The sequence below is a fragment of the Thermobia domestica genome, chromosome 2, assembly GCF_964235325.1.
Source record: "Thermobia domestica chromosome 2, izTheDome1.hap1.1, whole genome shotgun sequence".
Lineage (NCBI taxonomy): Eukaryota > Metazoa > Arthropoda > Insecta > Zygentoma > Lepismatidae > Thermobia > Thermobia domestica.
In genome coordinates this window covers 130002189-130014767 of record NC_137455.1, presented here as the reverse complement: position 1 = coordinate 130014767, position 12579 = coordinate 130002189, and the positions used below count along the sequence as shown (strand labels likewise).

At 35.6% G+C, this 12579-nt stretch overlaps 1 protein-coding gene across 2 annotated transcripts in view; it reads left to right on the top strand.

The window, feature by feature from the left end:
- The window catches only part of LOC145675547 (neuronal acetylcholine receptor subunit alpha-7-like), a 77430-nt gene that overhangs the window by 22167 nt on the left and 42684 nt on the right, over positions 1-12579 (top strand). For both annotated transcript variants that reach the window (XM_081746050.1, XM_081746057.1), the window contains one exon: positions 6599-6643. In XM_081746050.1, the coding sequence (XP_081602176.1) occupies positions 6599-6643 (45 nt within the window). The remainder of the gene's footprint in view (positions 1-6598; positions 6644-12579) is intronic.

The window sequence follows — 12579 nt, the reverse complement described above, 5'->3', positions numbered from 1 at the left end:
ATGTGGACTTTTTGGTGGACAAACATCTTGCTCGATGGTTTTCTCATGGTTCTCCCGTTTCCTCCCACTTTCTTCATTCCACCATTTTCATTCATTTTTTATCATCATCGTCTCCTTTAGCTTAACCGGCATAACCGTGGGACGTAAAACTGAAGATTTCATTTCATTTCTTGTAATAGTGTGTAAAAAATGTGTATTTGTGTTCTAATAACGAAGAAAATATTGAAACATTCCTATGTTTTATCTCCAGTTCGCTCAAAAGATCTAAAAGTTTAAAAACAACTGAGAACAGCAGTTATTGTTTTAACATTCAAATTTCAAAGATTAAGTATTTTGATTTCTATTAGTATAAAGGTCCTTTATTTTAGTTGTCTTACAACAGCATTAAAAAAAAAAATACAACGGTACGTATAGAGTTTGCGCAAATGGCCTAAAGTTAATGAATTTCCTTTAAAAATTTATTGTTTTAACAGTTTTGAAAACAAACACACTTTTGAATTAAAATATAAACACCATTTTAGCTCATTTTTTTCTAGAGTGTGACTTTATATATTCAAATATTAGATGAAAACATTTCGCAAGATTATTCTTGCTAAAAATGACCCATACTTCAACACATGGGGGTGGTTGCTGCAATTTGAGCTCCATTTACGTTCTACCCAACCCTCCAACCGTCTGTAACAAATTTAACACATCTTTGCACTGTTCGAATGTGAAACTGAGAGCCTTATTTTCCTTAAATGATAAATATTTACTGCTGTCAATCTTTCCATCATTGGAGGGGTTGGCAGCTTACATGTTGTCCAATCAATCAGCTCAATGTAGTAATCGGCATCAATATGTATTAAGGGAAGCATAAACACTCTAACAGATTTCTCCTTCATAATCCAACTTTCGTATGTGTTGTCTCTGAGCCACTACCATCGCCTGTGTGTTCTCATGATGACAGGAATATGCGTTTCTCTTATTGGACTGACGGGCAAATCATTCCCGATGGTTGACATGTGCACCGGGTCTTACGAATGTTATATATACCGAGCATGCACTCTCTAAATGCAGTGTAAAAAAAAAATTAAAAAATCGGCATTGCTCTGACAACTATCAAGTTTTACTACTAGTATGATAGAGAGTAAGAATTTATATCCCAACTTGAGGGGTAAAAGGGTACTTCTCAGTGAAATGCAGAAGAAGGTGCGTCTTCAAGATCTTGGAAACAACGAGGTACATACCTATGCCAAAGAACATTAAAGAAAACATTGATCGAGAGCTTAAGAGAAAAGCGTTCTTCTATCATCCTTGGAAAATGTTAGCGATAATAGTGGCTTAGAGACGATACAAACGAAGTGAAAATCTGTAAGAATTTTTCTCTCTCCTCCAAAATATTTTGATGTCGAGCTTACATTGAGCTAACTGATTGAATGAAATATAAGCTGTTATCCTATTTAATGATAGAAAGCTTGACAACAGAAAATATTTCATCATTTATGGCAAACAAACTGAGTTTGAATTAATAAATTTCCTCTGTCATTCCCAAACAGTGGAAAGATGTGTAAAAATGTGTTACAATGCTCGCCGGGAAAGTGTGCGGACAAAATAACCGAAATGGCTATATTAGAGCAACATTGTGTTCTTTGTTGCTTAAATTCGACCGGAAATTCGATTTCCTGATAAGATCTTCTCTGATAATGGTGAAACAACATAATTTAAGAGCTTCCTGGTGGCTACATGACTAGTGTACACGCTTTCAATGCGGGAGACCCTGGTTCGATTCACGGTGGAAGTTAATATGGTTCGGATTCGATATTAAGCTGTGGATCCACGTACCATATAGCCACCGGAAGGCAGCTCTAACTGCAGCCACCTCCACGTGGTGAGATCTGGACCATTTTAGCAAAAATAATTTTGCAAATGGTTAAAGGGTTGCAAGGTAATGTTTTCGTCTCGGATTTGAATCACTCTTTAGAAAAAGATTTCCTTGTATATATTTTTAACACAAAAGTTTGCTTTTTTGTTAAACTGTTTTTTAACATTAAATTTTTCACCGAAATTCACTAACTTTAACCCGCATGTAACAATTTTAAGTTTACCGCTGTGATTTTTAAAATATTTTGATCATTATTAAACAAATAAAATAAAGTTATTTTATTCTAGTAGAAGTCGAAAAACTTAATCCTTAAAATTTGAATATTAAAACAATAACTAGTGTTTTAGTCATTTAAAAAAAGGCCCTTCGGTAGAACTGGAAATAAAATACAGGATTTTTTTCAATATTTTCTTCCTTAGCATTGCAAATACACTATTTTTCCGCACTACTCGTAATAGCCGATGTTTGAAACTTAACTTTCTTTGACTGACTCGAATGTGTAGACTTATGTATCAGATTCAGCTATGTATCAAATGAGAAGCAATACATTGCTTACGATTTCTTCATTTTAAACCAGTCATGTGCAAGTTGGAACAGGTGATGGGCCAATCACAAAGGACTTACTGGCGTCGAGTGTCATATGAGACCAACGGCGCCGACTTTCCAAAATTTATGTGGGTGCATATCAATGGCGGGACGTGTTTTCAGGGAAGTTTCGATATTTGATTGATTTCTTTTTAGTTAAAATCTTTTATGAACACAGAAGAAGGGCTGTCATAAAGGGCTGTGCTGTGATAAAGGAAAATATGCCGGTACTATAAGAATAAGTTTTAGGCTGCCCTTGCTCAGTTAGTAACAGTCAGCTGATTTAAGTGCTAGAGAAGCGGATTCAAACCCGGATCCAAACGAAAAATCTTATGGGTGCGCCGCACCCACTAGATTATTTGTATGGGTGCCAAAGCCTCGGAGCTCCCACGTAGTCGGTGCGCATGTATGAGACAAGTACATTTTCATTACAATCGAATAGCCATACTTAATAGAGGAACTCTTTCATCCTACACTAACATCACAGGAACACAAAAACTGTTATAACGGTAACAAAGATATTTGATTTTTTTTTTTTTTTTTTTTTTGGTAAAATGACACATATAAGAAAAAACAAGTTTTGAGAAAAATTAAAAAAACTGTACTACACAGCATAGTTTCTCCAAAAAAAAGTCTATTTCTTTATAATATATCAAGTGTAGGCAACAGCTTGACAGGTGCAGATACCTCACAAAATGTTGTATCTACGCGTAGCAAACACGATATTGCTGTTAATTTCGTGTCGGACAAAACTCGGCATGTGTCGTTTTACCAAAAATAATAATAATAATAATAATTTATTTACTAAAGAAAAGCAGAAAAATCTATTTTAAAATCGATTTATTTATCATTTTAGTAGGGAATTTGATTCTTCCTGTTATGAAATAGTCTCTCAATGTTCCATGGTACACTGGATGTTCCAACGCAGATGATATTTTCCAAGGTGGACGTCAGTTATCCAGGAAATATTACAATCCATGTAAGAAATATATTTTTTAATGACGGGTCAGGCGGGCTGGATGAAAGGGTTCAGTAGGTCGGGACTGGCCCGCGGGCCGGCTGTTGCACATGCCTGTTTTAGACAAATGCAAACACAACAGGCAACCTTCATTATCGAAAGAAATGTGAACTGATAATATTCGCTATTTTATGATAATTTAATAGGATTATAAGTTTGTACCTAAAATCTAATTAAAATTAAAATTTGGTTGACAGATTTATTTATTTATTTGCATTTATTGTGTTCTTTTTTAAGTATGAGATATTTAAGTTGAATAGAATTACTTCAAGCATATTTAATCGTTACCGAGCATCTTCTCATTGCTGAACTATGAAAACTATTTTGTATTTATGTCTTTAGTTTGGGGAATGTTTGCAAGAGGACCTGGATCGGTGCCCGAAACCTCCATCATGCAACGTGATCCTGCGTTGCTCACATATTTGATGCTTAATTTCACATTCAGTGGGGGGTGATGGCCGCGCAGACTTATATCTGATTGAGTCATTAAATTTAATAATATAATTTAATAATATCGAAAAAGAACAAGCAGGGTGAGTATCAAATGTAATGAACAAAATAAAGAATATTGGATTAGCTGACATTCCAACCTGTTTGCTAAGGTTTCTTGGTGTTCTAAAGTACATCATGGTCAACTAATAGAGGTGTTATTTTGAAGTGAAAGTGTAAAACTCTAGAGCATGTTTATTAACCAAATGGAACCTATTGGCGCTGATAACGATGTTACTTTTAACACAGTTTTTACAAGACTTCCTCAATTTTCACATTTTTGTCGATTCTCGAATTCTCCCTTTCTGAATCGATTCTAATGTTAGTCTTCCGACTAATTTGCAGAAATGCTTGCTAATTTTATTATTTACAGGAATACAGTTTATTCTCCGATTCGGTAAAGTGTTACATATCGATTCTCATTTTCTAGATGATGGAAGAATGTCTTGTGCGTAAAGAATTTATGAGTAAGTATTACAGCTTCCTTGTTTGTTAAAACGTTATGTGATTGGCCTGCACCATCAGTGGATGATACCAATTTATTTTCAAAATATAGAAGCTAATATCATGATCATATCAAATTTTCATAAACACAGCAATTAAATAATTACTTTACCTTGACCAAATTTATATCATGTTATGGTATTCTTCTGAATAGTTTTCTTCTTTCTTCTTTGAAACTGATGAATCACTAGATGGAATTGTTACGAATCAAATCGTTTCCTTTTAAGGGAGTCAGGAACACAACTAATTTATTTTACAGAAAGATTAGTGAACAAGCGAAGGCTCTTCATTACTATGAGGGGCGTTCAAGCCAGCTAACACAATACATTTTGTAAAATATAAAGAAAGAAAAGCCAAAGAATGGAAACATAATTTTAATTTCTTTACATAGTCTTCCGCTACAGTTATACATTTATCCCAGCTTTTAAATAATACCTGTAAGAGTTGAGGCTTAAAAAGACTTGTCAGTACGCCTAAACTGGACATTTTAGAACAGCCTGCTTCACCACGTCATCATTATGGAAATATTTCGTCACATGTGATGATGCTATTCAAGAAACCTTGGCCTCCATCATCAAGTTAGCCCTTCAATTCAGTGCAAAAAGCGGAAAGCTGTTTAGGAACCCAGTGTACCCACTTTTTCCAAACAGCAAATGGTTATGGATTATTGTGTTTACTGTTCCTAACGAAATCTGTCATTTCACGTCATATTATGCGACAATTGTCAATGACATGCTGTTCAATGAGCTGAATGTTTCCATCAATGACTCCTGTGGGCTGGGATCCGCCACGACCAGGATCGTCAACGACAAACGTTTGACACTCTTCAAAGCTCTTGCACCATTCAAATGTCTTATTGTAGTTGAGTATGTCAACACCGTATTCTTACTGAAGTTTTCTAAGAATTTCATTAGGTTTTATTCCTTCCTTCACTAAAAATTTCATCATCACACACACTCTGTTCCGAGTATACGCCCACATTGTTGTCCTCCATTTTGAATAACTGCCTCCGGATTGGCACGCAAATCGTCTACCATAGGACCCAATTGTCAGTTTCTATTATATCCACTACCTGGGATTCGATTTTAAATCTGTAGAAAAACCTCACACTGGCTTGAACGTCCTTTGTAGGATAAGTTTCCTAACTACAGGAACGAAAATCCCTCACTGATTTTTTAAAACCAAATCATTATTAAAATTATTTTGCGAAATTTTTCGCTAAGGCCACATCCTACATTTAATGGACCATAACTTAGGAACCAATAGCTGTACAGTATAATACTTCACAAGCTTATATAACAGGTCAAGATATACCAACATGCCAAGTTCAATTGAAATCGAAAGGTTTGGATTGATTTCGTACGATGAATAGTTTATTTGATTTTTTAGGAAAATATCAATTAAGGACGCAAATAGTCATTCCGAAATGTTATCTATTCGGAGTTCATCTTACAATAAGCTAGGATACATGTGTCAAGCTCAAGCCTTATTTGTTCATATCATTCTTAACTAGATACATTTTCATGTTTTAACATACTTTATAACGACTTGAAGAATCTGGATCTTTTTAAATGCAATACGCCAAATCCAATGCAAAACATGGAAGACAAACAACATTTTCGCAAATACCGCCATTAGTAGAGGGGAAGGGCAACAAAAGGCACGCACAGCATGTTATATACTAGTATAGCCTAGCTCGGAGGCAACTACCAAGCTACAACAAATTCGTCACCCATCTTGCATTATCTTCTGAAGTTCTTACGCTTGGGTGCGTGCAATGTTGCCAAAGGTATTTTAAGATGGAAAATATCTATTTCTTCGAGTGTGCCTACAAATCTGCATAATGTCGACAATTACAGGTGTTAGTGTTGAGGTTTCAGAGAAATAAAAATGAGAGAAATGTAAATAAGATCATATCCTAAGTATATTCTGTATTAATGAGTTTTAAACACCTTAAATAGAAACACAAAGAACGGATCGCTAAATAATTGAGTCCCAAATTGTTGTAGATTTAAGATACGAAATCATCAATATGCAACATAAATAAACATACACTTTTCTTTTTCTGATTTTTATAGTGTCCATTTGGTTCATTTTGTTGCATTTCTAATTAGAATTCTAATTTCTATTCTTTTTAGGATGATAACTTCAACAAACTCGCTATTCATGGATTTTCCCGCCTGGTAAGTTTTAATAGATTTCAGTACTTTCTAAAAGTTACTATTCTCTCATAGTAAATCGAATTTCATAGTAAATTGACATCTTCAAATTCGAATTATAACTAGCTCAGAATTTTGTCCAATTTTGTTTATATTTGTCCATCCAAGAAAAAAAATTGTATCATTCAAATAAACGCGGGAAAACCATTCCAAAATTTGGCCACTTCGATCACATGTAGTGCGACATCTTCAAATTCAAATGTTAACTACCACAGAATTTTGTCCATTTTTGTCCAACGAAGAAAAACTTTTGTACTATTCAAATAAACCAAGGAGGGCCATTTAGAAATCTGTCCACTTCGATCACCTGTAGAGAAACATCAAATTCAAAATTTAACAGGCTCAGAATTTTCTCTGATTTTGGCACATTATTGAACCACCAAGAAAAAATTTATACCATTCAAATTAACAAAGGAGAGCAATTTTAAAATTTGGGCCATTTCGATCACCTGTAGTGCGACATCTTTAAATTTGAATTTTAACTAGCTCAGAATTTAGTGTAATATTTGAGCCACCAAGAAATTTTTTTTGTGTGCCATTCGAATTAACAAAGAAAGACATTTTAAAATTTGAACCATTTCGATCACCTATAGTGCGAATCTTCAAATTCGAATTTAACTAGCTCAGAATTTTGTTTAATTTTTGTACCACCGGAAGAAATTTTGTACCATTCAAATTAGCAAAAGAGTGATATTTCAAAATTTTTGCATTTCTATCGCCTGTAGTACAACTACTTCAAATTTGAATTTTAACCAGCTCAGAATTTGGTGATCGAAGTGGACCAAATTTTCAAATGACCCTCCCTCGTTTATTTGAATGGTACAAAATATTTTTGGTTGGACAAAAATGGACAAAACTTGAACAAATTTCTGAGTTAGTTAAAATTCAAAATTGAAGATGTCGCATTACAGATGCTCGAAATAGCCAAATTTTGAAATGGCCCTTCCACGTTTATTTGAATGGCACAAAAATATTACTTGGTTGGACAAAAAATGGACAAAATTGTGGTCTAGTTACAATTCAAGTTTAAAGATGTCACACTACAACTAAAGGGACCCCACAAGCCACAATGTCTCATAAAGTTCAAGGGTGTGGGTGTGGAATAATGTTCACTTATATAAATCAATTCACCAATAATAAATCACTTCTTTAAAAAATAAAAAGGAAGTATATAAATATATATATATATATATATATATATATATATATATATATATATATATATATATATATATATATATATATATATATATCACAGGGTGAGCAAAAAGTGTTAGGACAGTCGAATCGAATACTTTCTAAAATATGCAATATGCAATTGACAGGAATGAAATGTCAGTAGTAATGTTACTTTCAAGTTAGAAAACGTCACAGGCTATGCTTCTTTTCCGGGGGTTATCTTGATATCCGCCATTTTGGATTCAACTTCTAAATTTCAAATGGGAATATATATGTAAGGCACATCATCTAGCATCAGAATTTTCTCAGAAATTCAGATTTGTGATTGTTTTTTGACTATCTCTAACGGCTTTTGTGATATTTAATGCTTTGTTTCATTTTCTCGTTTCACGTTCACTAATTGGAGACGGTCCTCACGAAGACTGATTGCATAGAGATTGTAAAGTTACACCCGTACAAACTGCAATTATTTCAGCATCTTACTAAAGATGTCCTTGATCGTCGAGTACAATTTGCAGAGTAGGCCACGCAAGAAATTCCAGAAACACCGGGTTTCGCACATCAGATACTTTCTCTGACGAAGCTATTTTGTATGTCAATGGCGATGTTAATAAGAAAAACCATCGATATTGGTCTGATGTTAATCCGCATTGGATTAATCCCAGCAGAATGGTAGGAACACCGAAGACAATAGTATGATGTGGAATTTGGGAAAAACAAATTATAGGAAGGACCCTTCTTCATTGAGAGGACACTAACTGCAGATGGTTATCTCCTATTACTGCAAGAGGATGTGCTTCCATCACTGTTATCCGAGGACGGTAGTCTTTCCACATTCTTCCAACAAGATCGGGCTCCTTCTCATTATAGAATGAATGTCGTGATTTATCTGGATCAGCAATTTCTGGGAAAATGGGTTGGACGCAGAGGACTTGTCGAACGGTCCCCACGATCGCCTGATCTCACGCCTTTAGATTTTTATCTATGGGCCACGTGAATTTCACGGCTTACGCAGTGAGGATATGGAATGTTGAGCACCTGAAGAGCCGAATCCGTAAAGCCATAGCTTCCTTCCAGCCTGAAGTGTTGTTCAGAGTTCATACAGAGTGGGATCATTGATTAATATTGACAACTGAACAGCATGGACAGCATGTGGAACACACATTGTAACAGTAAGTGATATGTTTTTTCACTAAATGTCTCAAAAACCGTTAGAGGTACTCAGAAAACAATCATATATCTGAATTTCTGAGAAAATCCTGGAGCTACATGTTGTGTCACACATACCCCTTCCCATTTGAATTTTTGAAGTTGAATCCAAGATGGCGGATATCAAGATGGCCACCGGAAACGCGATAAGGTTTGTGACATTTTTCCCCTTGTCTATAGGAGAGAGTAGCCAAAATCGCACTACTTTTTACACAAATGGTTTTAATTCGAAACTTTTACAGAAATTTAAAATGATTTTTGATCGTATTGAACTTTATAGTTTTTCAATTCTTTTACAGTGATTTCATAACGATATCTTATCATTATCATGATAAAAGTGATGATATTTTAGAAGCCTGTGATTGGTGCAATTTACGCAACAGGTTTCCCAAATCGCACTATGTGAAGCCAAAATCGCAGCGCCATTTGAATATATGCAAATTTTACAGTAATGCATATGGGTAAAACAAATTATCATTTCCATAGAATATCGCATTATTTTATTTATGTTATATTAAGATGAGGTATAATATATCTTTAAAGAGAAAAAATACTGCAATGTAAATAACCGAGCACAAAAAATTAAACCTTAGAAATATAAGCTAAGTAGAAATGCAACCTACAAGTAAAACAAATTAATATTTCTATGATATATCGCATTCTTTTATCTCATTGTTATTAATACGAGGAAGAACATATCATTAAAGAAAAAATATCCATATTGTTGATCCAATGAGCAATATTGTTCATAATCCTTGAAACGTAAAGCAGCTACACCTTATGTGCACAAAAATCACATTGGAATGCACGTTCATCTCCCGAAACACTCACACAAGACTCATGTATCCAGACTTTTCTCAAAACAATCTGTACCACATCTTTGACTAAATTTTGTTGACAAAGGACGCAAAACCAATCTTGTTCATTTATTTCAAAAACCACATTTGAAACATTGCAAATATGTAGCTCGTAGCATCGTGATTTGGATGTATCTACTTTTCGAATACACTTTTTGGGGTTAAGGTTTCCTGAAGCACAAACAGACGTAGCTGACGGTTCAGAAAGATTAGGTCTCTCCACACGTTTGGATACTCTTGATTGCATTTGCCGTTATTCTTCAAGATGTTTTTGTAAGGACTTGATGAGAGTACTTCTGTTCTTTGTGATTGCATGTTGGTAGTTCTCTTTCCTCCTGCTATCGGACTGGGCAGCGTCACTTTATTTTCTGTATACTTTTTCAAAGCATGATTCACACACTCCGGAGACCATTTTCCATATTGCTATGTGCCCACCTTGTGTGAATTGTAACGAGACAGAAACCAGGAAAAAACAATTCATCACGGGAGCCAAAATTGCAGTGGTGCGATTTCGGACACACGGTAGTAGTGCGATTTGGGAAACTACACCATTTTTAAAAAAATATTCTTTACATACCTCACAAATCCGTATTCCACTGTGAAATACCCCGAAAATTAGTAAGGAATACTCAAATTATATTGTACTGCAACTATACACACACACAACTTACTGAACGTCATCACTTTACTATGTAATTATAGAAATATGCTTAAGTACTTAATTTAACTACCAGATGACTTATTAGTACTACGGTTCCTTTTAAAGTAGGAGTGGTACGATTTAGAACCCGGTACGATATCGGGAACTCTCCCCAAACTGCCTGGGGTCGTTTCGTTCCTATATGCTGCATATTTTAAAATTTACTCCACTGCCTTAAGTCTTTTAGCCCATCCTGTAGAAGAAATCAGTCTAGATCCAAATTGCTGCTAGCCTTGCATCTACATTTACCGCAAATAATTGAGCAAATTCCAAGCGAGAATAATCTAGTAGTTAGCGTTCTTTGTTACCAATCGGGGGGTCCACGGTCCTGAAGTCGGCCATTTTGACATGTTTTTCCAAAACTTTCCTGTTATACCACGCGAACGCTGGTAGAATGTCTAGAACTGAAGGCCATTGCAGCCTTCCTTGCACTTCCTCCAGTGGTATCATCTGCTTAGTGTTCTAGTGTAAAATGGCCTCTGAGTCTGCATCTAGTAGCTTATAATAAATAAAATAAATATTTCGTTACATAGCACAATTTTAGCATAAAATTTAGTTTCGTGGCCCTCACTTAGGTAGGTGTGGCTATCACCAAGCTGGCCTCCAACTTGGCAACCTTATTTCTACGATAAATAATTGAGCACATTTTTTGTTTTGATGCTTTTCTGGGAGTATATTTTTAGCACAAGTTCGGTGGCCTCCCGTTGGGTGAACAGAGTTGGCTTCACGCTGGCCCCCATGTGGTAACCCTGTTTCTACGGTAAAGAATTGAGATTTTTTTGGGAGCACATTTTTAGCACTATTACTTGGCACTAATTTGGTGGCTCCCCCTTGGGTGGGCGGGGCTAGCTTCACGCTTGCTCCCAATTTGACAGCCTTTGGCGTGGGAAACCCGAGTTCGATTCCCGGCGGGAGCTCATGTGGTTCGGATTCCACGTTAATCAGTAGGTCTCGTCTCATATAGCCTCGCTGCTGAAGGTGACGTTAAAATCAACTCAACCCAATTTCGCAACCATGTTTCTACGTTAAATAATTGAGCACACTTTTTGTTTTGATGCTTTTGTGGGAGCACATTTCTAACACTATTATTAGGCACTAGTTTGCTGGTTCGTTGGGTGAGCAGAGCTAGCTTCACGCTAGCCCCGTCCAAATTGATCTTCTAATTTCTCGTTAATTTGAAGAGCATATATTTTTTTTAATTTTGTATTTTGTGAAGCACATTTGTTTCGTACTACTTTTAAAAAATGGGCTCAATTGGAATACGCCAGCTTCAGGCACGTAAGGATGATCCTGCCCGACGAATGAACCATTCAATTGGGCATTGGGACAGATAACACGTGACCCACTGTTACCACCTAAAGTTGCGTTTAGTGATGAATCATTTTTTTATTATTATTATTATAAGGTAGGAAGGCAGATAAAATGTTCGGTACTGACTCAAATCCACATTGAACAATGATACAAGGTGCGGGTAAGATAATAACGTGATGTAGCATATGGGGTGAGAAAGCCATTGAACCTATCTTCATTTAGGGACTCTTAGTGCTGACATAATGAAATATGCTGAAAAAATCTTTTATTCCCTTTTTATTAAAAAAAAATGAAGATGGTATCTTTCCCGAATATCAGCAATAGTGTGGCGTAACGCCACGTTATGGGGATAATAATGTCAGGTGGCTACATTGACAGTTTCCACGCTGGCCGCATGGATCAGTTGGGTAGCCACCAGTGTCCCCGATGAAATTCCTTTGGATTTTATTTGAAATCTACTGTGAAATTAATGGTATTGCCGACATGAAAAGAAGAATCATTGAGACATGAGCACAAGTATCACCTGACATGCTTCGTAGAGTTCATGACCATTCTGTTCAAGTTTGCGGAAGTGTTCAGATGAGAACCGCGGCCATCAGGAACATGTTCTGTGATAGTGTTTTTTTTTCTGTTTTTGTAGTTCA